The sequence below is a fragment of the Peromyscus maniculatus genome, chromosome 5 (assembly GCF_049852395.1).
Source record: "Peromyscus maniculatus bairdii isolate BWxNUB_F1_BW_parent chromosome 5, HU_Pman_BW_mat_3.1, whole genome shotgun sequence".
Taxonomy (NCBI): Eukaryota; Metazoa; Chordata; class Mammalia; order Rodentia; family Cricetidae; genus Peromyscus; species Peromyscus maniculatus.
Genome location: NC_134856.1, coordinates 52,599,389 through 52,626,830, shown reverse-complemented (window position 1 = coordinate 52,626,830; position 27,442 = coordinate 52,599,389). Strand labels below are relative to the sequence as shown.

At 46.7% G+C, this 27,442-nt stretch overlaps 1 protein-coding gene across 2 annotated transcripts in view; it reads right to left on the bottom strand.

Annotated features, from left to right (window-relative positions):
• Cdh13 (cadherin 13) overlaps positions 1–27,442 on the bottom strand; it is a 1,016,171-nt gene that overhangs the window by 75,004 nt on the left and 913,725 nt on the right. For both annotated transcript variants that reach the window (XM_006986350.4, XM_076572196.1), the window contains exons 9-10: positions 10,654–10,836; positions 7,252–7,505 (exon numbers count right to left, since the gene is read on the bottom strand). In XM_006986350.4, the coding sequence (XP_006986412.1) occupies positions 7,252–7,505; positions 10,654–10,836 (437 nt within the window). The remainder of the gene's footprint in view (positions 1–7,251; positions 7,506–10,653; positions 10,837–27,442) is intronic.

Genomic DNA, 27,442 nt, shown 5'->3' with positions numbered 1-27,442 from the left:
ACAGGAGCTACCCTGAGACACTTAATTCAGATGTTTGATTTTGATATTTCTCTCTCTCTCTCTTCCTCCTTCTCCCAGGATTGTCACACATCACCAACATTCTTTTTCTTATGACCACACACTTCTGGGACGTTCAAGCGTGTACCACCCCTCACGAGAGAATATGCGGCAGATCGTGCTGAGCCAGGCTTACAGCAGCTTCTAAAATTACACCACTGACTTGATGGGTGAATGGGTTACAACTCCAGTCCTGCTCATGTAGCCCAGGCTTGCCTTGAACTTGCTATGTAGCTGACGAAGACCATGAACGCCTGATCTTCCTGCGTCTATCTCTCAAGTGCTGAGATTGCAGCACACCCAGTTTATGGCATTCTGGGAGTGAAACCCAGGGCATTGTGAATCCTGGGCAAGAGATCTACATACTGAGTGTGTCCCCAGCCTTCCTTGAATTTTCTATTATTTTGTTAAGAAAAATATAGTATCTAATGTCACTGGAGTCTGTGTTTTGGACAAACATCTCCCAAAGGCTTGTGTGCCAAGAGATTGGTCCCTGGATGGTGGGAACTTGATGGGTGGGACCTAATGGGAGGAGGTTAGGTCGGTGGAGGCATGCCCTTGAAGGGGGACTTGACACTTCAGGCCCACCTTCTTCTCTGCTTCCTGGTCTCCATGAAATGAACAGATTGTTGTGTTACAGCACCCCCCCCCCCCCAAATGAGGTAAACCTCCCCGCACCCCCAGTGAACAAGGATGTACTATGGATGATGGACTGTGGTGACAGACTGCAGATGGAACCTTTGCAATTATGGGCCTAAATACATCTTCCCTCTTTCTGGTTCTGTGATTTTTGTGGTGGTGGGATTTGAACCCAGTATCTCATGTATGTGAGTCTCTTTCTTATTTTTAAGTGAATTGATTATCTCTGGTATTTTGTTACTGTTATAGAAAACTGATTAAGACATGGGATGTTTTCATTTAAAATCAATTGTGTAGATTCTTGTTAAATGGAAAGGTTTAATCCATGTGGTGGAAACCATCAGTCCCTTGTCAGTGTCCATTCTCCCTTAACAAAGACCTCAGCTGTACAGGCTGCACACTAGTGAACAACTTTGGGAAGCAGGGCTTGAAAAGTAGCTGACGTCAAGGAAATCCCCTTCACAAACAGGAAGTGGGGGAATAAATAGCTCCATGACTTGAGTTCAGATGCCAGAATCTATGCAAATGCTAGGTGAGATGCCATGCCGCCACCCATCTGTAATCCTGCCTGGGGGACACAGAGACAGGGCATCTCCAGGGACTGGTCATATGAGGGTGTCCTGGGCTTGATTGAGAGAAACCACTTCAATGAATAAGGTGGAAGATCAATCTAGTATGATTCCTGATGTTAACCTTGGTCCTTCACACGCATATGCATATGCGCACGCACACACACACACACACACACACACACACACACACACACACACACACACACTGGAAAAAAAAACAGAAAAACACTCCCAGGAAGTATCCCTTATCATTTCTTTTTCCCCATCCTGCTGTCTGAAATAGAGATGTGAAGGCTGGGGCACTGGCAGCCACAACAGTTCAGGAGGAAGAGAGTGCCAATGTAGCAGTAACAGAAGTGGAAAGATCGATCCTAGGTTCTTGGCCATATTTCAGGGCTGCCACACCTGCCTCAACCTTGTCTTATGTGAGGAAAAGACTCTCTCTTCTGAGCCCCTTAGATTAGAATCCTCCTGTCATATTCCGAATGTATTTTCTGACGACACAGCAGGTACTAGCAATGGGGTAATGGGGTATTTATTATTCAGCAGTGGAAAACGACGGCTATTTCCACACATGGATGGCTCTTTGGCATATCTGAAGGCGTGAGTGGCAGGATACAGAAGAATGGGTGACATCAGTCATTTGGGGCTACTAATAAGAGAAGTCTTTACCTGTGCCTCTCCCCAAACCTCAAGGATCTGCAATAAGGTTGTTAAAGAGGATTACCTTGAATGGGATGATTACCGATATTTTCTCCCATTTCAAAAGTTTCCTCCGTGAGCTGTCTCAATCCAGCTACCAGACAGAAGGAATTCACTGACACTCAGATGCCGCTGCCTGTTTTAACTTGGAGCAGAGCACACCAAGTGATGGGCTTGTCAATGGGCTTCAATAATGAACGCCTTCTAGAGAGTTTACAACCTGCTGCCTGGACACCCCCTGCCTTCAGGGCTCTAGGCACGGCAGAGATCAAGTACTTGGGCTTCTGGACATCCCCTTGCAAGGTAAAAGTCAATGCTAAGTCCAGATGTGTGTTCCATTACACAGGAGAGCATGGACAAGAGGACCAGATCAGGGGTTGGTTAGAAGTTCCCAGATGTGGGCGTGGGGCAGGAGGAGCCCCCTCCTGGAGGAGGCTGGGATGATCATCACTGGACCCACGTGATGCCCTCAGGATGCTGGCTGAGGAGGGCATGGCTACTTGCTGCTGGCTTGGGGGTTGTGCATGTTTGGAGTTGAGATGGATGGAGGCACTCACTGGCTTTCAGCCCAGCCCAGGGGATCTTGGAATAGATGGAGACAGAGATGAGGAAAGGAAATGGGGAAACAGAATGGGGGATGAAGAGGAGGAGCAGGAGGAGCCACGACAACATTTTTGGAAGATGCCTCACTCCCATCTTGCACAAGTGGAAGGAAGAGGAGGAGGGAGAGGCAAGGAGGGCATGGCGGGAAGAGGAGAAGGGAGAGGGGCTGGGGGGAAAGCCCAGCTGGAGAAGTGTTTGCATCTAAGCGTGGGGGCACAAGTTTGATCCCCAAAACACATACAGTAAGATCCAGCCATGGCGGGGTGTGCTTGCAATCCCAGTACTGAGAGTCCGAGACAGGTGGACCCCTGGGGCTTCTTGGTCAGCCAGGCTAGCCTATTTGGTGAGCTCTGGGCCAGCGAGAGCCTTTCAAGGTGGGCAGCTCCTGAGGTTGACCTCTGGTCTCTCCCTTCTCCCCCATGAACACACACAATCACTCACGGAGGGTAGGGAGCAGATAAAGAATAGAAATATGGAGAGGAGGGGAGGACCAGACAGGCAGAGAAGTTTGGAGTGAGACAGATGCCAGGAGAGACAGAGGGAGAGGGAAAAGGGCAGAGCAGGACCGAGATAGGAGAGGAAGGCCCAGAGAGATGGACAGAGCAAAGGACACAGAAGGAGAATGGGATGGATGAAGGAGCACAGGGACATGTTAGCACAGCTGTGAGTGGAGGCTGCTAGGGGCATAGGGCTGGGTCAGCATCCTTTTTTTTTTTGTACCTTAGTCAGCTAAGTTCAGAGATCTTGAGACAAAATAATAGCTCCCAGAGTGACACTTCCCCTCCCTTAAAGTCCTGTTCCCTACAGAATTATTTGAGTCACAGCAGTAATGAGACCAGAGACCACTTGCAAAGTCATTGTTAGCCTGAGAACTCTGAGCATCCCAATGAAGAGCAGTGGGAAAGATTCTTCCAGCCTGGCCCCTCCACTCAGCCTTGCTCACCCCTGTACACACAGCCTCCCTGGAAAGCATTTTCTAATGTGTTGGATCAAACACCCCATCACTAAGGAGCCTTTTCTTCCCCAAGGCAACAGGTCCACTTGCCAGGGATGTTTCATGAGCTCAGAGCCAGCACCAGGAGAGGAGGGAATTGAGGGGAAGGCAGGGCCAGGAGGGGGAAGGAAGAAAAAAGGGATGGACTGGGGGGGGGGAGGGGGGGAGGAGAGGATGATGGGAAAGGAGGGAAGATCCAGCCAGTTAAGCTGGGAAAGGGATACTTGACAGGCAATTCTGATTCATACTGGGAAAAGAGACCAGCCTAGCATCCCTCATCTAACTCAGCATCCCTCATCCAACCCAGCATCCCTCAGCCAACTCAGCATCCCTCAGCCATCCTGGCATCTCTCAGCCAGTTCAGCATCTCTTAGCCAGTCCAGCATCCCTCAGATAGGCCTGTGAGCAGATGTTGACCCTCTTAGGTGACCAGCCACAGAGAATTAGGGCAGCTGTGTTGTCTGAGGGTTTCTGTGGTTTCCAACCACAGGCCCATCTGTGCCTCCTGAAACTCAGCACTCTTGAGAAGGGCCCCAGACTTCTCTAAGTGGCACCAGTTCAAGCCTTCACATGGGATGCTAGGGTCCACTGTGGGACTGCACACTAAAGCCAGACCATCCACACTTGTTCTTCCCCTTGCTCCTCAGGGTCACATGTCCCAAATGGCTCCATGAACCCCTCCTGGGACTGGCTGCAATGCTTCTGGGGAGGATGTGGCTCTTTCTACAGGCAGATAGAGGACGGGTCCAGGGCTGACCTTATTGCTTTGGAGACATACAAACCTGGCTGAGGATGGAGCCAGCCAGGAAGAATAGCACTGGTGTGTGTGTGTGTGTGTGTGTGTGTGTGTGTGTGTGTGTGTGTGTGAAAAGGGACTCTCACCTCAGCACTCCAATACCATCCCACTGGGCACCAGGCCCCCACATTTCAATCAGCTGGGCTAATCTGTGCATTGTTTGGCACAGGGGAATCTGAGCTGGGTCCAGGCCACTGGTGACTTATGTAGCAGAGTAGTGATCAGTCCTGCTGTGTTATGCATCCCTGTTTTCCTCGTCTCTGCTATAGAAATCTTTAGTAGCCCCTCCCCCCATACACAGTGGGTGCTCCTACAATTGTACTGGGGCACAATGGGGAACCATGGCCTCTTGTTCCACAGCCCAAATTGTGCTTTCCAGGTTCTGATGATGGCTCTGGTGTCCTTCAATGTCCTAGCTATCACCAACCAGCTTCCTCTTTGCAGCTCATCTTACCCTTTATTCCCTGTGCAAGGAGGGGTGTTTCCATTCACCTCTCTCAGTGCGTAAGCACCATGTTCCATCCACCAGCCACCGTCTCCTGGCTGCTTTCCTGGTCCACCATGACAGGTGGTCATATCTCAGCTGCCCCTCCAGCTAGGCGCCCTTTGCCAGAGGCTCATCTTCTACTCAAGCACAGTGACTTGATGGCAGTGTGAACTGGAGTGATATGGGGAGGGGTGGGGAGGGGAGGGGAGGGGAGGGGAGGGGAGGGGAGGGGAGGGGAGGGGAGGGGAGGGGAGGAGAGGGATGGTGGCTGGAGATACTGCTTTCCCTCTGAAGCCTTGACATGCCAGGCCACCAGCTCCTGCCACTTGGAACCTTAGGGGCGCCCTGGAGCCTGGGCAGACCCTAGCTGCTTTACCTCCTGCTCTTCTATCCTGTAATCATCCACAGGCTCATCTTGCAAATTAACCCTTTGCTTACTGCAGACCAGAGCTGGGTTCAGTTAGAGAACCCAGAGGGACACTCCCTCCCACTAGTCTGCCCTTGTTGTAGGCTCTGTGGCTTTTCCCCAGGAACCCCCACTGGTCATGCTCCATCCCATTAACCCTTTGGTCCCCAGCAGCGCCGGAGCTGAGACAGCAAGGCAGAGCCCAGGCTTAGCAATGCTCATTCCAACTGCAGATCATTCCCACCACCCCCCCCCCCCTTGCAGGAATCTCCTGCCTCCGCCTCCTGTTGTAGAAACACAAAATGACGGTTAGGTGCCCTAAAGATAGCCTTGTCTGCCCAGTTGCCTTTAGCTGAGTTACAGGTTTCACAACTAAGTCCTTAAGGAGTGCTCTCTTTGATGGCTAAATTGCCTTTTCCTTTGCTGGATCCTCAGCAGGGAGCGGGGTGGGGGCGGAGGGGGGAGGAAGAGAAGACAGGGGAAGAAAGGTGATTTCCCATTCTCACTGTCAGAGGAGTTGCTAGTATTTTGCACCATCCTCTAGTTCATCTGGCAATTCAGAAAGTCTAGAAGTGAAAAGAAACCCCGCTTTGAGGGTGGGAAGCAACCTGTGCCTCTCCCCTGCCAGCTCGCTCTATGGGAGACAAGGTCAGGGGCTTGTCGCAATTTTTTTCAAATTAAGAAAAAAAAAAAGACTCATTTATTACAAGCGTGTCTAAGTCTTGATCATGTGTGCCCTTCACAAGCAGGGGATGGTGTTTTGGAAGGAAAGATTGGACACTTTCTTTGCAGAGACAAACGGTATTCGGGCCTGTGCAGTGACTTGTTCATGGTGTGACAATGTTCCAGCGGGGGCATCTTCTAGCAGCTGGCACTTGATGAAACCTCATTATAAAAAGACTGTCTCTGAATCATGGAGCAGAGCTTAAGGAATAAGCAGAACTAGGAAGATTGGAGCCGCCTGAGGACTACTAGCTTTCATAGTACCAGAAGGGAAGTTGACCCAGAGGGGAAGCAACCAATAGTCCTGTCTGGCTGTCTTGCCTATGAACCACAGTGATGGCCAGCATGGCAAACGAGTCCTAAGGGCGCAATAGTGGCACTTCTATCTTGGCAGTAACCAACAGCTACCCGATTGAACTTAAGGCCCACTCAATGGGAGGGAAGTCATTTCTGATAGAAACCCAGCCAACTCCTTGGGATAGTGATCTTAGAGGACTTATTACTGCAACTCTATTAGACCCGCATGACTCCTAACTGCGTTCTGAAATCTATCCTTACACCCACAGATGGGCCTCCTATTGGTTATCCAATATCAAGTGGTCAGCCCTGAAGTCATATACCTACAATCAACTTCAAATGGGCTGATCAAGTTGTGTTTATATACTCGTGCACATACAGGTGTAACAGTAATAGCAATTCAGCTAGACCGGCTAGCCAGCAAGCTGCAGGGATCCTCCTGTCTCTGCCTCCCCAGTGCTGGGATTGCAGCTGCGCTCTGCTGCACCTTCTCTGTGGGTGCCAGGAACACAGACTCGGCTCTCCAGGCTTGGGTGACAAGCCTTTCACTGACTGAACTGACTCCCCATGCCGGAATTCATAATACCTCCACCTGCAAATGGAACCAACCAATGCCTTTTTCATAGAGCATCAAGTTCTGAGATGCAGGAGCCCACATGGAGCGGTTCTTCTTTATGACCCTCCAGATTGGGCTGGGTCATTGGGGAACATAGCTCCAAAGCCAGTCCCTTCCTCAGATGCAATCAGGGATAACGACATTGTCCTCTCACTGAGAGCCCTTTGGCCCATCAGGTTCAAGCTTTTTTTTTTCTTTTTTTTTTTTTTTTCCCTCCCACACATCCAGATGGACGGTAAATTTAACTTAGCAGCGTTTTGCAACAGGCAACCAACCACCAGATCAGCCAGCTTTGGCAACTGAAGAGGAAGGTGGTTTCCTGCTCGCCTCCCCCTGTGGGTCCCAAGCGGCTCACCTACCTGATGGTCTGATGTTGCAGGGAGTCGGGGTCTGTGGCATTCACTGTCAGCAGCACACTGCCCACAGAGATATTCTCCCATTTGGTCACCATCATGGGGTCCGGGTAGAAGACTGGACCCTCATTGACATCCAGGACTGTGATGTGGACAGTCGCCGTGGAGCTGGGGCCATAGGAGACGTCTGGTACCAGTGGGTCCTCATTTTCCACTTTGATCAGCAGGGTGTGGAAGGCAGAGATCTCATAGTCCAGGGGCTGGGGAGCAGACAGGAGGGCATTAGAAAGAAACACACCTCATTGAAGGAAGGGTGTTTGCTTTGCACACGGTCCTTCTGGCAATGCATGAGCAGCTGTGAACACTTGGGGACAGTTCTGGGCTTTGTGGTTTAAGTCTGGTGCCGTTTCAGGGGTCCTCTTTAGGGAAAAGAATGTGGGGTCTGGGAATGTCCCATGAACTTGGCTGTCTATAATACGGCCAGAGTCTTTTGGTTTCAGGGACTGTTGTAATAGAGAGTGACATAAGAATAAGAGTTAGGTCCAAGACACATGGGGTAAAGGTGCTGGGCCTCCACTATGGAGGAGTGTTTCCATCATCACCCTGATGTGAGAGCTTTACAGCTCTTTACTGGACAGAAGGCCACGCCCAGGTCAGTCCCACACAAAGATGTTGTCCTGTCCCAATGTCAGTGGGCAGTCCTGGTGAAGATCCCCTGGCTATGCCAGAGAGCACAAAGGAAGCCCCATTGCAAAAAGAGTTAAGGCAGTGCTCCTGCCCATCACAGGCCACATTCTTTCCAAACCACAGAAAACACTGAGCACTGAGAGCAACATGTCTGGGAGGGGCTCCTGCCACTAAGATCCACGGGGAGACAATGAGGCAGGACAGGGCTGAACCCCCAACACAGCGGTTCCCTGCACAGGCAAGTAGCAGACTCCTCAGAGACATGCACAGTGAGTACCCTTTTCAGGAGGATGATGCGGACAGGAGCCTGAGGCAGGAATTTGGGTCTATGTGACTTCCTGCCCTGCATTCTCAGGGGAGAGGAGTCAGAAGGCGGATGAAGATCCTGTAAAATGTAACCTGTATGAGGACATAAACCCCTTTCTCCTCTAAGTGGCTTCTGGTTATGCTGTTTATTTTCCTCCAGTCTGGGCAAACACATGTTGAAAGCAGCAGCCTTGCATGGTCGGTGCCAGGCTCTCCCAACAGTTCTTCTGTCTCTGTTATTAGGGAGGAAGCGACACAGAGGGAAGGGCAGGAACCCAGACTCTGTGTCCTCTAGAAACAGAAGTGTCTATGACCTGTTGTGATCAGTGGCTCTGATACTGATGTGAGGAAGTTACTCACAGGATTAGGTACTGGTTTATTTTTATTGTCTGTTTTACACAACACAGAATCTCCAGGGAAGAGGGAGCCTCTGCTGAATGATTGTCTGGATCAGATGGTGGCCATGTTTGCGGGGCACTGTCTTAATTGCTAACTGATGCAGGAGGGCCCAGCTCACTATGGGCAGTACTATCCCTAGGCGGGTGTGTAAGAAGGATAGAAGATTATCTGTCTATCTATCGATCTATCTATCGATCTATCTGTCTATCTATCTATCTATCTATCTATCTATCTATCTATCTATCTATCTATCTATCTATCTATCTATCTATTCTATCTACTTACCTACCTAACAGTGTTCCTCCATGAGTTCTGCTTCAGTTCTGGCTTGAGCTTCTGCCCTGATCTCTGTCACTGATGGACTGTGACCTGGAAGCTGACAGAAGTCCTTTCCTCCCCCAAGCTACTTTGGGCTGGTGTTTCACCACAGTAACAGAAGGAAAACTGGCGGAGACTCAGTGGTAGGCAGGATAACGCTCCCACAGTTCTTGATTCCAAGAGTCTAAGGTCAAAAGACTGTAGATGTGATTAAATGAGAGGCCCTGAGATAAGGGATTATCCTGGATCACCCAGTGGACCTGATGGGATCATAAGGCGGAAGGTGTGGTAGATGGGGTGATGGCCATCAAGGAGTAGCGACAGAGAGGTTTTAGATGCTTTGAAGATATTGGAAGAGGCCGTGAGGCTAGGGCCACAGGTGGCCTCTAGAAGCAGGGAGCAACAGGAGATGGAATCTCCCTTCAAGCCCCCAGGATTTGCCAGTCCTGATCAGACCCTCAGTTTCACTCAGTGAGGTCCTTGTTGGACTTCTAATAATCAATTCACACTCATGTTTGGCCACCAAATTTATGCTCACTTGCTGTCACGGCAAAACCGAACTGATGCAGACTGGAAGTAGCTGTTACTGTCACAAACACTGTACATATTTACTCACGAAGTCCTCATGGTACTATGGGCTGGGCATGTCCCCCCACTTCATATACTGAGGTCACAGGCTCCCATGTGAGGGCATTGGCAAGGGGATCATTAGGAAGTCACTTGGTTATGACATAGAGCCATGTGAACGGGAGAGCTGGCTTTCCGTTTCTACTGCATGGGGACAGACTAAGGAGGGGCCATTTACGCGGATGCAGATTCTCACTGGGCCTTGAATTTCTGGGCCCTGTGATCCCAGACTTCAGCCTGTAGAACCTTAAGTAACAAATGTGCATTGCTATTCAGTGGCTGTGGTGGTCGGTCAGTGTGAACTGTCAACTTGGCCGAATCTAGAATCACTCAAGAGGTGGGACTCCAGGCACACCCTGTGGGGGATCATCTTGTTTATGTTATTTGACATGGGAAGACTTCTTAATTGTGGGTGGGACCATTCCCTAGGCAGGGGATCCAGACTGTACAAAGAAGAGAAGCGGGGCTGAACACCATGTCTGCATTTATGCCTTGCTCTCTGCTTCTTTTCTGCAGATGCAGGATGGTTAGCTGTCCCGAGCCTCTGCTGCTGTGACGCCCCCACCAGTGATAGACTATGACTTTCATCTCCAAGTCAAACTTAAACCCTCTTTTCCTTAAGTGGCTTTGGTCAGAGTATTTTTTGTAACAGCCGAAGAAAGAAACTAAGACAGCTACCCAGAAACATGACCCCTGTCTCAGCAAGCAGAATGTACTCTGACAGCCATCCTGAACTATACGCAGCATGAACAGTGGCTTTGTATGGATGAGTAAACTGAGGCACAGAAAATGTGGGCAGGTACTTGGTCAAGGACACACGGACTTGAGATCAAGGTTCCTGCTCTGCCCTTTGTTATCGTCCTGGCCTGCCTCAGATGCAAATGGTGTCATTCACCAGGGAAGAAAGTGAGAGGCACTGAAGTCTCTAAGCCCATAGTGTTCCTCTCTGGGCTTCTGGGGGAGAGTAGAATTAATTTATCTGTGATTTTCTCAACTCTGTGACTCTCTACACCTTTCACAGGGCCCTAGACACTCATGGGAGAACAGAGGCGCCACTGGAGGCACCCTTACCTTGACCACAGAGAGCATGCCCTCGTTGGTCTGCGGGTTGGTGTGGATCTCGAAGCTCTGCCCGGGATTTCCATTGATGATGGTGTACGCAGCCCTCCAGGCCCCCGTCGTGGGGTCATCTTTGTCCTCTACTGTCAAATTGACAATGACCCCCACGGCTCCTTCCTCCACTGTGGCTTGGAACTGCAAACAAAGCAGGTGGCGATAGTCAGTGTTTTGAAACGTTTCTAGCAGACACCAATAACAGAGCTCTTCCTGTGTGAACTACATGAAGTATACTACACCTATCGTCTCATTTAATAATATACAATGCAGGGATTATGGCAAGGAAGATGCTGCATTCTACAAATCAGCTTTCCCTGGACTCGGGTGAGGCCATGGGACAAACTTAGCTCTTGAAGAGCCTGGGGAAAGGATGCTGCCAGATTGGGGAAGAGGCTTAAGAGCATCTGTACCCCCTTTCTTGCTCTTTCTCCCTCTGCCTACTTGAATGCACATAGCTAGGAGCCCCAGGGGAGTGTGGAGTCAAAGGATAAAGAAGTTTGGGTGTCTAGTCTCCCACGGAGGGACATCTGGGAGCCAGGAACACTTTTTCTGAGTTATTGTTGGACAAGAAGTGAACTCTGGTAGAGTGTGAGTCATTGTATGTGTGTTTTGCATGAACAACTATTGTGTGTGTGTGTGGATGTGTGTGTGTGTGCGTGCGCACGTGCGTGTGCACGTCTGTGGGTGCATGTTTGTGTGGGTACATGTGAGAACAACTTCAGGTGCCATCCTCAGTGCCTTCTCTCACTGGTTTGGCACTCACCAATTAGGCTAGACTGGCTGATCAGGGAGCCCGAAGAATCCTCCTGTCTCAGCTTCCCTCTTGCTAGGATTATAAGTGCATGCCTGGCTTTTAAATGAAGCTTAGAAGGATCTAATTTGGGACCTCATGCTCGGGCCACAGTACCTTGCTGAGTGAGCGATCGCTCCAGCCTTTGAGGGTGTTGCTCTTTCAGCTGTGCCCACCTCGAACTCAAGATGACCAGATAGGCAGAGGGTGAGACTTAAGTGGAGAGGCTGGGGCTGGACACACGAGGCTTGCCTCCCACCTTGCCCTGCCACACCCTGCCCGACTACTCCCTAACAAGGAGAATCAATCCCACCCCGCCGAGCTCATCCCTCATAGCTCACAAGACTAAAAAACTATTTCCTAAGAAACACAGATGTTTGCAGCTGGGAGCCATGGTTTTAATTGTACCACATCTCAAATACTTGTTGCATGTAGGTGTGGTGGGAATCAATCAATCCATGAAAAATGAGCTTTCCCACCGACAGAGAATCTCATGAACTATCATGAGCACATTTCCTTTGAGTGGGAAGTGTGAAGCATTGTTCTGGCATCTACCTCTGACACACTCAGGTGAACAGTAATCTGTTTGCAAATATTTCATAAACAAGTAGACCAAGGAACTGACAAGATGAGGAAATATCTAGGAATTTCAATTAGTAGCAGTGAGAATCCAGACACGGTAAGATGATGTCAAAAAGGCCTTGTGTTCAAAGAGGAGTAATTTGAGAAATGAGGTTTTGCAAACAGCCACTGATTCATTGACTTTTAAATCATTAATCATGAGCCTCCATATTGAGGCTTGGTTTCGGGGATGGGGCAGGGATGAAAACTAATTTGTCTATGGCATCTCAGCAAACCTGGGCAAGTCATAAGAGTCTGAGGATGCACGCCAGGATGGAGCTCAGCTGTGGGGAGGGGACTGTGGGGGATGCTGTCCCGTAGAAATGGCCCCAGCAGTAACTACTTTGACCCCATTCCTACCATTCCTGTTTAAGGAAAGTTTACCAGCCCCATCTTTTTGTCTCTCCATTCTGAAAAGCAGACAAGCAAATAAAACTAAAAGTAAAGCAAATCAGTAATCAAAGAAACCAAACCAAACCAGGTCCACAGCTCTGAGTCCTACCTTCGTATTCAAGTTTCCTATGAGGTTTACTAATTCCTGGGTCCTATGCCACTTCAGTTGGTTAGGACAAGGCCAGAGATTCAAGATGGAGCCCAGATAATTCTAATGCACTGACCAGGCTGAGAGACATGACAAGTCAAGTGTCAATGTAACTGTCGGCCCCGGTGGGTGGAGGAGGCAGCCTGACTTGGTAGAGAGGGGCCGTCAGAGCATCTGGGCTCAGTGGGTTAGAGTGCTGTGATGGACGATTTCCATCTGCCAGTTGTTCAGGATGGGCCTTGGTGAGACAAAGCTCCCTAATCCCTTCAGACTGCAGATGAAGATGAAGGTAGAGAAGAAAGTAAAGGAAGGATCCTGTCCCAAGTCCTACAGTGGATCATGGGCCAGACCTTCGCCTCTTGGTTTTAGTAAGCTCTGCTTCCCATCAGTCTGCTGCTGACCCCACCCAGAAGCTGCAGAGGTTATTCCCTGGCACACCCAGAGCCAGGACACTGGAGCCTTGTTCTTCCTCACTGCAATAGTCCTTGTTCTTGTGATACCTGCTGTTTAGGAAACTGGACAGATAATTGTGGCCTGGGATGTCCTCTATGTTCCAAGTTAGATGGAGACGGTGTTATGTCTCACACATAAGCCAGAGGATGATGTCCAGGCAAAGCAGTTGATTGTCACATGTCACTGTACAGATTATGACTTGAGGTGGCTGGAGGCTTTGGCTCCAGCTCCTCACATGGGGCTCAGGGCATGGAAGGGACTCAGAAGCCACTCTCCAAATAAAGGAATGGTTTTAAATACAGGAAGTGGGAGCAGCAGTGAGGGCTGAGAGAGAATGCAGAAGGATAGCCTTTCTGAAGTGAGACAGCCATTGTTGGACCACCAGGACCACATCCAATCTAATAACCCTCTTAGTATGTATTGTAATATTAGGATGGCATGTAGTCATCCTAGCAGTTCCTGAACCTCTAGAGAACCCTGACAAACAAACCCCAGGCATTTTTTTTGGTCTGAGTTTTAAGCTTTGGTCTTCACTGGACTCTCCATAATTTTTATGGGCTTTAAAAATTACATTTTACGGTATGAGGAAATTAATTAAAAATTTCCTTGATCCTGGAGGCCCCTCCCTATTTCAGGGTCTAACACTAAAATCTGGTGGTAACTGGTGGAGGAATCAGCCTGATGCTCAGAACATAACACAGTACCTAGCATGTGGTTGGGTTTGAAGATCTGATGGACAGACCCTTGAGGTCGTTAATTGATAAGGTCAATATATAGGTCACAGGTATGTGAGTGAAGACTGTGCAACTGTTCTCATAACTTGAGATCTTCATGCCTGTTGTACCTACTGAAGGGGCTGCCATAGGACACCATGTTTGTGTGTGGGCTAAGAATCCACAAAGAATGGGAATGTAAAGGTATCCTAGAAACTCTCATGAATGTGTATTATGGATGAAACTCATGTGTTCTTAGAGACAGCCATATTTAACCATCATCTGCCCATCCATCCATCCATCCATCCATCCATCCATCCATCCATCCATCTTCCATCTCCTATCCATCCTTTGTCCAACCACTCAACCTCCATCCATTCACCATCTATGTATTCAGTAATTCAACTGTCCATTCCTTCAACTACTCATCAACCCCCATAACCATTTGTCTGACTTTCATTCATCCTTCATTCAACCATTCACTCTCCACCATTATCCATCCAGCCACCTAGAGGCTAGGAAGCAAAGCAGGTAGAGTCTATTTTATCATGGATTTATAGACCAGAAAGAGAATCAGATAGAAGAGAAATGTATAACTATAAAAAGATGCTAACTGTTCAAAGAGAAGCCACATAGTTCTAGGAGAGTCTGCAGCACCTGATGGTGGGGGCAGGCACCCCACTCAGTTTGAGGAAGCTCATCAGGGAAGAATCCCCTGAAAGTGAAGGAAGAGGGGCCCTTAATGAGGTACAGGGAGTGCAAGCACTCATTCCTGGCACCTGGAAGAGAAGCGACAAAGGCCAGGCCACCAGAGAAGCTGCAGAGGCCAGAGCATTTCAGAAGGAAGGAGGTGTGGGTGGAACACAGGAGCTCCAGTGAGAATCATTTCACAATGGACTTGGCAGAGCACTGTGGGTAGTTCGATGATGTGGGGTGTTGGGAGCTAGGAAAAGGCACTTAGATTTGCCCGGAAGCAAATCGAGAAACTGGGTTATGTTCAAACACTCCTGAGAGAATTCAGAAAAAATAAAAATCTTTAAATATAAAAAAAAACATTTCAACACAGTTATTATACTCTTTGTTAAGACTATTATCTGATTCTTGCATAACTGTGAAGCCAGTTTCTTCAAGCATCCATTTAGAAACTCATTACTGCTTAATTAAATACTCATTCTATTAATTCTATTCAATGTTTTAACCCCATTATGTAATTCAAGAATGGAAAATTAAATAGATTAAAATGAAATAGTACCATTTTACATTTCTATAGCCATGTTCACTTTGTGATTTAAAAACAATAGATAAGCATTAATTTACCAAAGCAGAGCTGGAGGAGTTATGGATTGTAACATTACTTCTTTTAATTGGGAAAAAATAGATAAAGTTATTTTTCTGTTAAACAGTGTGGCAAATCAGATACCAGATGTAAAACACAGTTTTGCATAACCAGTGTGGGCTGATAGCTGAGGATGATGTGTTGAAGCTTGTAAGTTCATTCACTTCTGAATGAACTATGCCATTCTCTTTTTTTAGAAAGTGGGTGTGTTTTGTAATGACCACCAGGATGGGGTTGATTGGCCACAGAGGTCTTCATCAGAAAGATGAGGGGTTTGAGTTATCTTAATTTTAATTAATTAATTTTTGTGTGTGGGTGCACGTGTACATGCGTGTGGAGGCCTATGTTGGATGTTGTGGTAGGTTAAATGAAAATGGCCCCATAAACCCGTAAGGAGTAGCACTATTAGGAGATGTGGCCTTGTTAGAGGAAGTATGTCACTGGGGAAAGGCTTCGAGGTTTCTGATGCTCAAGCCAGGCCCAGTGTCTCTCTCTCTCTTCCTGCTGCCCGCCAATCCAAATGTAGAACTCTCAGCTCCTTCTCCAGCTCAGTGTCTGCCTGCATGATTCCATGCTTCCCACCGTGATGATAATGGACTAAACCTCTGAACTGTGAGCCAGCGCCAGTTAAATGCTTTCTTTCCTTTATAAGAGTTGCTGTGGTCATGGTGTCTCTTCACAGCAATAGAAACCCTCACTAGGGCAAGTGTCACTCAGTGACTGTCACTCAGTCACTCTCCACTGTGTTTTTTTTTTTTTTTTGAGACAGGGTCTCTCACTGAACCTAGAGCTCCTTACTTCTCCCCAGGATCTTTCCCAGGGACTTGAATTTAGTGAGTACAGACAGAATGATGGCCTTCTTCCAAGAACAGCTGGGCTACATGTTAGTCTGGAGAGTGTAACATGCTCTGGGAACTCAGGTTGGCTCCCACCTGGAAAGCTGCAGGTTAGCAGGAAGGAAGAGCAGAGGATGTCCAGGGTCTTGCCTGTTGGAGCTGCCGACCTTGCAGCTGTACAGAGAACTGACATTGAACTTGGAAAGCTGCCATTCACTCATTTGGGCCTTGGTTTTACAAAATTAAAAGATAAAATATCAGAAAGCATTCTAATCCTTATTTATTTCTGAGGATAAAGAGGCAAGGTAAAGCCTGTGAGGAATTTATCCAGCAAACATGTTCATGAGTTTGTGTTTACCTAAAGGATATAGCTTCCAGGAGGAACCTAATCTCTAGCTCAGAGTTGACTGGGTAGAGGCTTCGATGGATATAAATAAGACAATATGCACAGAACGAGCTTGGCATGTCACACAGCATATATAGTAACGGGTGTGATGGTTAGCTTGAAATGTCAACTCGCCATGACCTGGAGTTGCCTGGAGGAAAGTTTCAGTTGAGGAATTATCTAGGTTAGATTGGCCTGTGGCCATGTCTATAGGGTATTGTCTTGATTACTAGTTGATGTGGGGAAACCCACCCTGAATGTGGGTGGCATCATCTCATCAGGTGAGCAATGGACGTTATAAGAATGAAGGAAGCCGGCTGAGCACAGACAGACAGACAGAGAGCACGGGTACATTCACCACTCTCTGTGCTTGGCTGTGGACATGGTGCTTTAAGTTCCTGCCTCGACTTCCCCCATAACAGTGGACTGTAACCTGGAGTAATAGGTCAAATAAATGCCTTCCCTCCCCTAAGTGGCTTTTGTCATTGAGTCTGTCACGAGAAGAGACACTAGGACGGGGGATTCGAATTTGTTAGCATTGAGGACAAGGGCAGACTTGGCCATGTGACATATGAAATTCTTCACAGTAAATTAAACAGGTGGTTCAACCCTCATGTTACTTTATTCTTCCCATGGTCTCCTTTATAATGAGGTCATGTGCATGTGCATTTCCTTTCTCTGTGCACACGTGAACAAAGCTTTGTTCTTTTCAGCGATGTTTATCCAACACTTGCAGACTTGCTAACCCTTGCTGTATCCTAACAACAGACCCTTCAGTGCCGGCCAATGGTGCTGACCCACAGTGTTAGCTACCTGGATTCCTTCTGCCTATAATTAGCAACCAACTCAGGATGGTGGGATGCGAGGATTCATCTTAACAAGTATCCACAGAATGTCCGTTGCATGCTGAGGAATTTGCCAGCAACACTGCAATAAATGAAAGGGACAGTGTCCCCAGGCACCACTCTGCTTCACGTATTTTACACATCCAGCTATTTGCTGTCTATAAGCTCTGAAACTCTTTCCTCTGCTTTCGTAACGGTGGATGATTTTATTTTAGAAGTGTTTTTGGTTACAGCTGATGATCATTTCAGCAAACACTGGGCCATTTATGAGTTACATGTGGAAAATAATGAATCTTGACCCCCAACTCACATTATAGACAGAAGACAAAAAGCAGAACTTTTCTGTGCAACTTAACATAGCCATCATATTACATGAAAATAGAAAAGATAGTTATATGTACAAAGTATATATTACATATAAACATTTATATAAAAATTTAAAAGTATATAGTACAGATTTCTAAATAAAGGCCATTTTATTTAGAACACACCTGTAGAAACCTTCCCTCAGAAATTATTGACAATGCATCTGAAAATATTGTGGAAGGGCTGGGGAAACAGTTTAGTCGGCAAAGTGACTGACCTACAAGTGTGAAAATCTGAGTCAGATCGTCAGCATGCGTGTAAAAAGCTAGGTGGCATGTGTCTGTAACCCCAGCATTGGTGTGTATATGGGACACAAGAGGGTTCCTGGGCTTCAGTGAGAGACTATCTCAAAAACAAGGCAAGCACCCACGTGTACGCGCGCGCGCACACACACACATATACACGAATCGAAACTTAGCAAAATACAAGTCTCTGAGCAGCTGGACATGGTATGGCCATTTCCCTCCATTTGGATGCTGACTTATTATCAGAGAAATCCATTATGCACAGGGAAGCCAATGAATGCAAACATTGAGAGGAAAACTGAGATGGGCTTTTGTGGTATTCCAAGACAGCTTAGGAAATGTTCTGTTCCTGGCTGGTCTCCAAGCCTTGCTCCCATTCCTGTGAGCTGTTTCTGTGGTCTCCCCTTCACACCAGCCTCCTCCTCCTGTGGGCTCCTCTGCTCTCAACAATGTGGCCACGATGGGCACAGCTTGGCAGGTGTTTGCAGGTCTCACTGGGTAAGGTACACCTGATGGTGACTTGAGTCCCACAGATGTTTTCTTCCTTTATCCTTTGGATCTCATTGAGGGCCAGTTATACTACCTAAAAACCAGACCAAATAAGGAGCCCCAAGTGCCTGCCTTCTGGTGTCAGTGACTACTTTAACTCATGCCTAGTAGATCACCCACATGACTGCCCCTCCCCGCTGCATGCACATCTCTAAAAGATGAACTTTTCCTAAGGAAATACAATCAAAGTCCTTTCCTGGTCCCCTGGACACTAACTTCTACTGGTAATTATACTCTTTTTCTCCTGTACCAGTGCTTCTATGCAAGATTTAAAATGCATGTGTGCCCAGGTGTATGTGTGTGTGAGCGTGCGCGCACATGTGCGTGTGCCCACACATTCTTTCGAGTGTGCCTTCTTGTGCCACAGAGGGTGTGTAGATGGTGGAGGACAGCCTTCTGTAGTTCATTCTCTCCTTCTACCACGTGAGACCAGAGGGAGGAACTCGGGTCATCAGGTTGGGTAGCAGGCACCTTTACCCACTGAGCCATCTTGCTGCCCCTGTAACCTGTTTTATATACATGTATATTTAGAAATATGTCAACATTTTTTGGGCACAAAGGGGTTGTGAGTGGAAGAAATGAAAGAAACCATGGTCTGTGGAATTCAGCCTCTGCCACCCTCCCTATCAACACACTTTCAGGACTGAAAAAAAAAAAAACCTAGTTTTTCTGGAAGAAAAATCTCAAATAACATTTTTTTTCCTCTTAACAAAACAAAATGAACATAGCAAACAAATGAAGACCAACAGGTAACCAAGGCAGCTGGGTAGTGATTTAAAGTTCTGTCCTGAAGAGCCAAGGATGCTTGAGAGGTAGACCAGAAATCCCACCTGCACACCTAGAGTTTCCCTCTAAACAAGAAGCATGGAAACTGCCCCCCAGGAACCATTAATTCTGCTTTGTTTGTTACAGTTTCGGCCTAAGATCTTGCTTGGAAAAAAATTTGCTGCTTAAAGGAATTCTGAAAATCAGTGCCCCAGGAAAACCATGCAGCAAATAGTATGTTAAATGACGGGAGAAAAATAAAAAAAAAAACAAAAATCCACAGAGCAGGTATGCCACATTCTTCCTGCCCTCCCCCACCTGAAGGCTAGACTTGGGCATCCTATTTCTATGGACATCAACATTTCTTTCAGTTGAGTTATGCAGGGGGAGCTGGAGTGTATGTGTGTGTGGGAGGGGTGGGAATGATGTGCACACAACACACATGTATAGAATTTCCAAAAAATATTAAAAAAATTAAAGTGGGGCTGGAGAGATGGTTCAGTAGCTAAGAACACTGTTATTGCAGGGGACCTGTGTAGCAGAAGTTTCTTTGGTCCCACCCGGCCCCGTAGCTCCTTATAAAATAATCACTCGGAGGCTTATATTAATTACCAACTGAAGCCTATGGCAGGCTTCTTGCTAGCTAGCTCTTTCATTTTAAATAAACCCATTTCTACTGATCTATGTATCACCATGTGTTCCATGGCTTTATATGTGTCCCATTACATGTTGCTCCTTGGATGGCAGTTTGGCATCTCCTCCCACTCTTCTTTCTCCTCTCATTATCTCTCTTGGATTTTCCTGCCTGGCTCCATCCTGCCCTGCCATAGGCCAGTGTTGCTTTATTTACTAACCAATGGGAACAGCATACAGAAAGACATCCCACAGCACTTCCCCTTTTCTGTCTTGGTTCTGTAAAAGGTACGTAGGCTTGAGAGAGAAAAGAAAAAGGATATAGCTAGTCATAAAATAAAATAAAATCTTAAAAAATAAAAAAAATATATATATATAATAAGTAACATAAAGATGGATATTACACAGAGAATCTGGATTGTGTTGTCTTTGGGATTTTTAACTGCAGAAAGATGTTTGATTGTAAAGGCTGCTAAGTTAAAACAATATATATATTTAAAAGGCATCTTGACTTCAAAACATGGATCTAAGGTTATGTTGCTTTGGAAAGGAGGCTCTGCTTTTGTTTCCACAGGAAGCAAGAGGCTATGGATTTGTTCCAGGTTAAGATGAATCAGATTTGATCAAGCCAGACCTCCTGAACCTTAACAGATGGTACCTATCAACAAAGATTATAGCCGGTCTTCTCAGGACTTGATCATTATCTTGAATTTTCTCAGGATCCCCATAAGATTGCCAGTGCCCCCTACCAGCAGGAAGTAGTATGAGAAGTTACACCCAATCCCAAAATGTTACTTATAAATGTTTATTTTTATTTAAAGGAGGTTGATTATAAATGCAATCCCTTTCTAAAGAAGAAAAGGAGATATAGATATAATAGGATAAAAGGGTAATTATTGAATCTACTTTTAAAAAGCAACAACTTGTTTGAAATGTTTTATGTTGCTATGGATTTTGGTTTATAGATAATATAAAGTTAATTTTGTTATACTCTATCTATCTATCTATCTATCTATCTATCTATCTATCTATCTATCTATCTATCTATCTATCTATCTACTCTTGTTTAAGGTATTATGTTTATGCAACTCATTTAAATTGTAATGTATAATTAAGAAATACAGATTAATAATTAGTCTTCTATGACAGTCAAATTCATAGTCATGTTAGTTACATTTTTTAGATATATAAAGATATATTTCAGTTAGGTAATCTTCAAACACTTCAAAGACCTACAGAATATGGCAATTAAAATGTTTTAAAAAGTTAGACTTTTCTGGACAATGAGACACATCTGTTCCTGGAAGCACCAATTTACTTCAGAGAGAAAGATGGCATTGAAGACATTTTATATGGAGTTTATCTTCTTCTTGGCAAACTGGCCATTTGGGCAAGAAACTGCTGGTGCCTGGACTGCTTGATATGTTGTATAAACTGGACATGCAGGACCCATAGAAAAATGACCGCTAAATTTTGCCAAACAAGAGAAGCCTGCTATAGGCCATACAATTGGTAATTAATATAAGCCTCTGGGTGATTATTTTACAAGTGGCTGTGGGACCTCAGGGGTGGGTGGGACTGGAGAAACTTGTGCTACAGACCTGTGTTTGGTTCCCAGCACCCACATGATGGCTCATAGTCATCTGTAATTGTAGTTCTGGGGGGACCTAGTGCCCTCTTCTGGCCTCTGTGAGTACTGCATGCATGTGGTTCACAGACATAGATGTAAACAAAACACCCAAATGAATAAAAATAAATAAATTTTAAGAAGTCATAAAAAGTGAAAGGATATGTCCAAACAAATTTGTCATTTTAACAAGATAATTGAAAATGATTTAATTTTGAGAAGAAATTTATAGAGATCTGCATTTGGCTACCACCTTGAGTATAGATGAAGAATGAGCATTTAGGCAATTATATTACATTTATTTGTGTGTGTATGTGTGTGCATGTGTATGAGTGCATGTACATGTGCACGTGTGTGCTCATGTGCATATGTCTCTCTCTCTCTCTCTGTGGGTGCACATACCGTGGTGCATGAGTGGAAGTCAGAAGACAACTTGTGGGAACTGGTTCTCTCCTTCTATCTAGTGTGACCTGGGTATTGAACTCAGGTTGTCAGGCTTGTTAGCAGCAGGCACCCTTACCCTCTGAGCCAGCTCACGGGCCTCTTTCAGCAAAAATAGTATTGTCTGCCTCAACTACTTTGGAGTTTGTTTTGTATGGACAGGAGGAGTGGATTCTGTTGGGCCTCTACCCATGGGCAAATTCTCAACTTCCTGTGTTCCACTTTGCTTTATCTATGATGTAGGGATCAGAAAAATAGCATTGTTATGTGCATGGACTGTTGTGGAGTGTGTGCATTTATGTGCACATGTGCTACCTGTTTGTGGTGTGTGTGTGTGTGTGTGTGTGTGTGTGTGTGTGTGTGTGTGCGTGCGTGCGTGCACATGCACATGCAGGTGCCTGTTTGTGGGGAGTGTGTACATGTGTGTACATGTGGGTGCCTGTTTGTGGTATGTGTGAATGTGTCCACATGACCAATGGTGCTTTGCTGAACTCTGCCATGGATGCTGGATGCACAACAGTGAATTCTAAGTATCTTCCCCAGTAAGATAGTACACAAATACATAAATAATAAAACAACAACCTCTCCAAGGTCCTTACAAGAAAAATAAAGCAGAGCAAGAGCCACACCCGATGGTCCCTTCCAACTCCTTCACCATCTGCGTCCACACACCAGGGTCATGGCAGATACTTCAATAAATAAAACAAAGCTGAATTTCTGACTCTGGGGGCTATGCATAGAGCCTGTGTAGACAGAGATCAATAAATCAGAATTCCCACTTCTAGGGGCTGTGCATAGAGCTTGTGTAGACAGAGATCAATGAATCTGAATTCCTGGCTTAGAGTCTGTGTACAGGGTCTGTGTAGATGGGGCTATGTTTTCTCATACCTTAAGAGTAGCTCCCCCTCCCCCCATAAAGACTTTGTCTAATCTGATTTGACTCCTGGGCTATAGGGAAACAGATGGGCTTCAAGATAAAGAGGCTTCAACTAAAGAGGCTTCAAATCTTTAGAAGACTCAAGTTTATCCAGATCTCACAGTTAGGTGGGCTGCAGGGGGACTGCATCTATCATCTTTAGACATAGGGCTCTAGACAACAGCTTTATTGAGATATTAATACATCATAGAACCCATCGTTTAAATCATATAATGGGATGGATTTTGGTGATGCTTAGACTTTTACATGTGGTGGTACATGTCTCATGTCTATCATCCCAGTACTCGGGAGACAGAGGCAGGTGGATCTCAGTGAGTTCAAGGCCAGCCTGGTCTACATAGAAAGTTCCAGGACAGCTAGGGCTACATAGTGAGACACGGTCTTAAAAAAATAAGCCAACAACCAGATACATACAACTTTCCTACAATCAACTTTAGAACACTCCGCATCTCCTCCAAAAGAAATGCTGCACTCATTATCAGTGTCCCCCCACACGCATACCTGTCCCTCCTTCCCCTGGCAGAAATCCACCAGCCTTCTGTCTCAGGTGTGCTCACTGTGGGCTACACAGTGTGGTCTTGTGTGTCTGGTTTTTTGTTACTTCAGAGCTTCCCTGTGTTGCCACACAGGCTGATGTTTCATTCCTTTGAGTGACCAAAGGGTGCTCTATTAGATGCAATGTGCTAATTTCATCCACAGGCAGCCACTGGTTGCTGGGCTGTTCCCACTCTCTGGCTGCTGTGGACAATGCTGCCATGATCACCCACATATCTGTGCTCATTCCTTGAGATACAGACTTAGGAGTAGAATTGTTGGGTGCACAGTGACTGTGTTAGAAGGGATGTGGATCTGGGTCACTGTGGGTGCACACATGACCTCCGGTCTCACCTTTCATGTGTGTGGAGACGCATGCTATTGGCTAGTTCCCTGAGCTACCGACTCAGCTTCCATACAAGGGAGGTTGATGACTGAAGCCCCCCCCTTCTCAAGAGCGTGGAGGGTGGGGCCCACAGAGGAGCCTCCTGACTCTTAGTTTTCATGGGGTGCTGACGGAGTTACCACAAGCTCTGAAAGAGTCCCCAGAGCCTGTGGTGCTGGGCCCTTTCTTGCACATACTGACAGCCTCAGCAGCCAGGGAGAGAACATCTCTAATCTCTGAAGTCTAAGAGAACGACACACTTGGTTGGGCTCCTGATAACAAAGTCCCATACAAATAAGGACAAGAGAAACCTCTGCTCTCATTATGAGGGATTTGCACAGATTCATGCTGGGGACGGACTTGCAGCTTCTAATTTGTATTTAAACCCCAGATGCCTCAGCTTGAAATCCATCGTCTATGTCTGCACCATTGGTTCCTGTTTCCAATCACTCCCATGGGCCCAGTTCCCACCAGCACAGCCACAGGCTTCTTCCTGAGTGGCTCACTTACTTCCTGAGTACACCGAGTCCCATGGGGGGAAGGGATGGCTGAGCACTGTTCCCTTGGGAACTGGGTACCACGACTGAACTGGAAAGAGGGCCCCAAGGCACCCATTGCACTGAAAGAGGACGGTGAGGAAACAAACTGTGTTTAATGCCATGAGATGCTCTATCTCCTTGGCTGGACCATTCACTTAATGTCTTCTGTGATTAGTTTTTGTGATATCTATCTATCTATCTATCTATCTATCTATCTATCTATCTATCTATCTATCTATCTATATCTATATCACATATGTGTGTGTGTATGTTATGGTATAAATACATGTGTGTGTAGGTGTGCATGTGCATGCATGTGTGTGCATGTAGAGGTGTCTTCGTCAATCACTCTGCACTTTATTTTTTGAGACAGGGTCTCTCACTGAACCCAGAGCTTACTGTTTTGTGTAGATTGGCTGGACACTGAGCTCCAGGCATTACCCTGTTTCTGTCCCCCAGTGCTACCGTGCCTGGCTTTTTCATGTGGGTTCCAGGGATCCAAACTCAGGTTCCCATGCTTGCACAGCAAGCCCTGTATTCACTGAGCTACCTGCATGGCTGTGTCTCAGTTTTTCATCAGCAAAATGGGAATAATTAAGAGAAGCTGCCCTCATCAGGTTGATCAAAAGGACTGTTTATAAGATGCCCAGATGAATGCCCAGCACATGATGTACAATGTACATGTACAGTGTCATGTACTAATGTACAATGTCATGTACAGCATAGAGAAGATGGCCATCACAGGGACAGAAGCTCATCTCTCGCAGATCTATATTCCCATCAGTAGAACTGCTCTCTTGGTCCCTGAGTTACTGAGACCTGACATCTTTGGCAGCCACAAGTGTCCCAATCAGTAATTTTTAATATTCTAATTGCTCTCTTAACCAACCAAAGATTCTCAGCCTCACCATCCTGGTGTTCAGGGATGGGAATTGTTCATGAGCTGTTGGGGTCCTGGGGATGTGAGACTGTGAAGCTCTGCAGCCATTTAAAATGATTTTTTCTTTACTCTTGAGTATTACATAAATGTATAGAGAAATATGGCCACTCCCCCAGATCCTCCTCTAACTCTCCCTGCCCTCTTCCTTAGCACACCCCTTCCCAATAGTATATCTTTTTTTTTTTAAAGGAAGGCAAGGAGAGATTCATTTTATTTGTGTATCTGTGTGTATGTGTCTGCACAAGTGTCATGCATATGCAAATACCCACGGAGGCCAGCAGAGGGTATTGGATCCCTTGGAGCTGGAATTACAGATGTTTGTGAGCCTCCTGTGGTAGATAGTAGGAACAGAATCCTGCATCTCATGACTGAGGAGCAAGTGTCCCTATCTCTTGGGTCTTCCAGCAGCAGCATTTGGGTGCCCACCCACCAGCCCATGAAACTTGGCTCTCACAACTGAGTTCCTGAAAATATCTCCAGTTGCTGCAAGACATCTCAGTGGTATGTATTTGTGTGTGCATGCACATGTGAGTGAGGTGCAAGTGTGTTGTGCATGTGTGTGTAATCCTTACCAGGCTAGCGTTCCTTATCTACTTAAGCTCTCCCTGCAGGAGTTTTCCATAGGTCCTGTGCCTATGAACAATGGTGCCCACACTCCCAGAGGATGAGATGAATGAACACATTGGTCCCATGCTCACACCTTGTAGGAAAACATGGAAAAAGCATAATAACATTCTGCAGAGTAATTGAATCAGACATCGCTCTGAATGCATTCAAGGGTAAGACTAAATACTATAATTATTATGAAGATTATTGATGTAGTTTTCATTACTCTATAATTTTTGAATTAGCAACTGATAATCCTTCTCATGAAAGAAGGAGGGTGGGTTTGCTCACTCTTTGTTTCCTTGACAATTGCTCACCCCTCGCTCTTCAATGAATACATCTCATGCTTGGGCACCCAGTAGAGCCATGGGCAACAGACACCAGGCTCTCAGCCAGGGTCCAGTGTCCCTATCCCACCCCCAAGAAGAGGGTTCCCAAAGCTTTACCACTTGTGGTCTGTCTCCCACAGGCCTTAGGAAATAAGGACAGGACAAACAGTATTTGGCCCAGTTAGGACTGTGCTCAGGTCCAAGCTAATTTGTCAAGGCAGAATTCTAGCCAGGGCCCCTTCCCCTCTCGGAATTTTAGACCCTTCCTAACAAAGTTGTCCTGGTACCTGCATCATCAGCATCACCTTTGAGCCGGCTGGGCTGCAAGATCCAGTCCTACACCAGACCCCTGCACCAGATCCCCAGGTCCCCTTGAGAAGTCTGCTCCAGACCGTCAATCCTCCCTCAGCAGCTGCTCTGGTGGCCTGACCCCAGGAGAATGAGAGCCCAGGAGGGCAGACATTTCTGGACAGGAGCATTCTCCCACGTCGGTTGCTACAGGAGGCTGTGTTCCCTCCTGCTCAAGGTAGACCTTCCTCAGGGTCCTTTCCTTTCCTCAGTGTTCTGCTCCCTGTCCTGCCTCCCCACCCGTCAGACTTACACTCTCTGAGTATGTTCAAGACTCTCTAATTGAAATAGTGACAGGAACAAGACAAGGGAAGGCTTCCCCCTCCTCTCCCTGACTCCTCCCCCAGAGAGGCTTCTTTCCTTACCTCCCACCCTGCATGGAGAGAAAAGCATGCACAGAGCTAGAAACACCAGAGCACACAATGCCAATTTATTTGCAATCAAGGAACAATGTAAGCGGTCACTGTTGAGATGTGGTTAGGGTAGAAAGCACAGTGCTTAAAAATCCTTTATGGGTCTGATTGTACAGGTGCTAACAGCGGCGTTTTAAGATCCCCACGCAGAGCGGGAGAGGAACATTCCAGGCGAAACCTTGACTAACTATTGACTAGCTACCCTCTCCAGGATCACTAGACAGGAGAGAAGGGAGAACCATGGGGGATGCAGCTGGCTGGGTTGTACACGTGGAGCACAGGCAGGGCCCGCGGAATACGGGGCTTGCAACACTAAAAGGTGAAATTGCAACCCGCTTGACACAAACGAAGACTTTCTAAAGAGACACTTGCGACAAACAACGAACCCCAAAGAAATGGGAATTTCTCAAGGAATCTCATACTGGGAGAAGGAAGAGGGCTCCAGCCAGAAGGGAACTTACCTCTCAGGGAGAGATTTCACACAGCCCTAGTGACTTGTCAGGACGACAAGTTCTAATGACCTTACAGGACCAGCCTGAAGCCCAGCCAGTGATGGGGGTCAGCGGT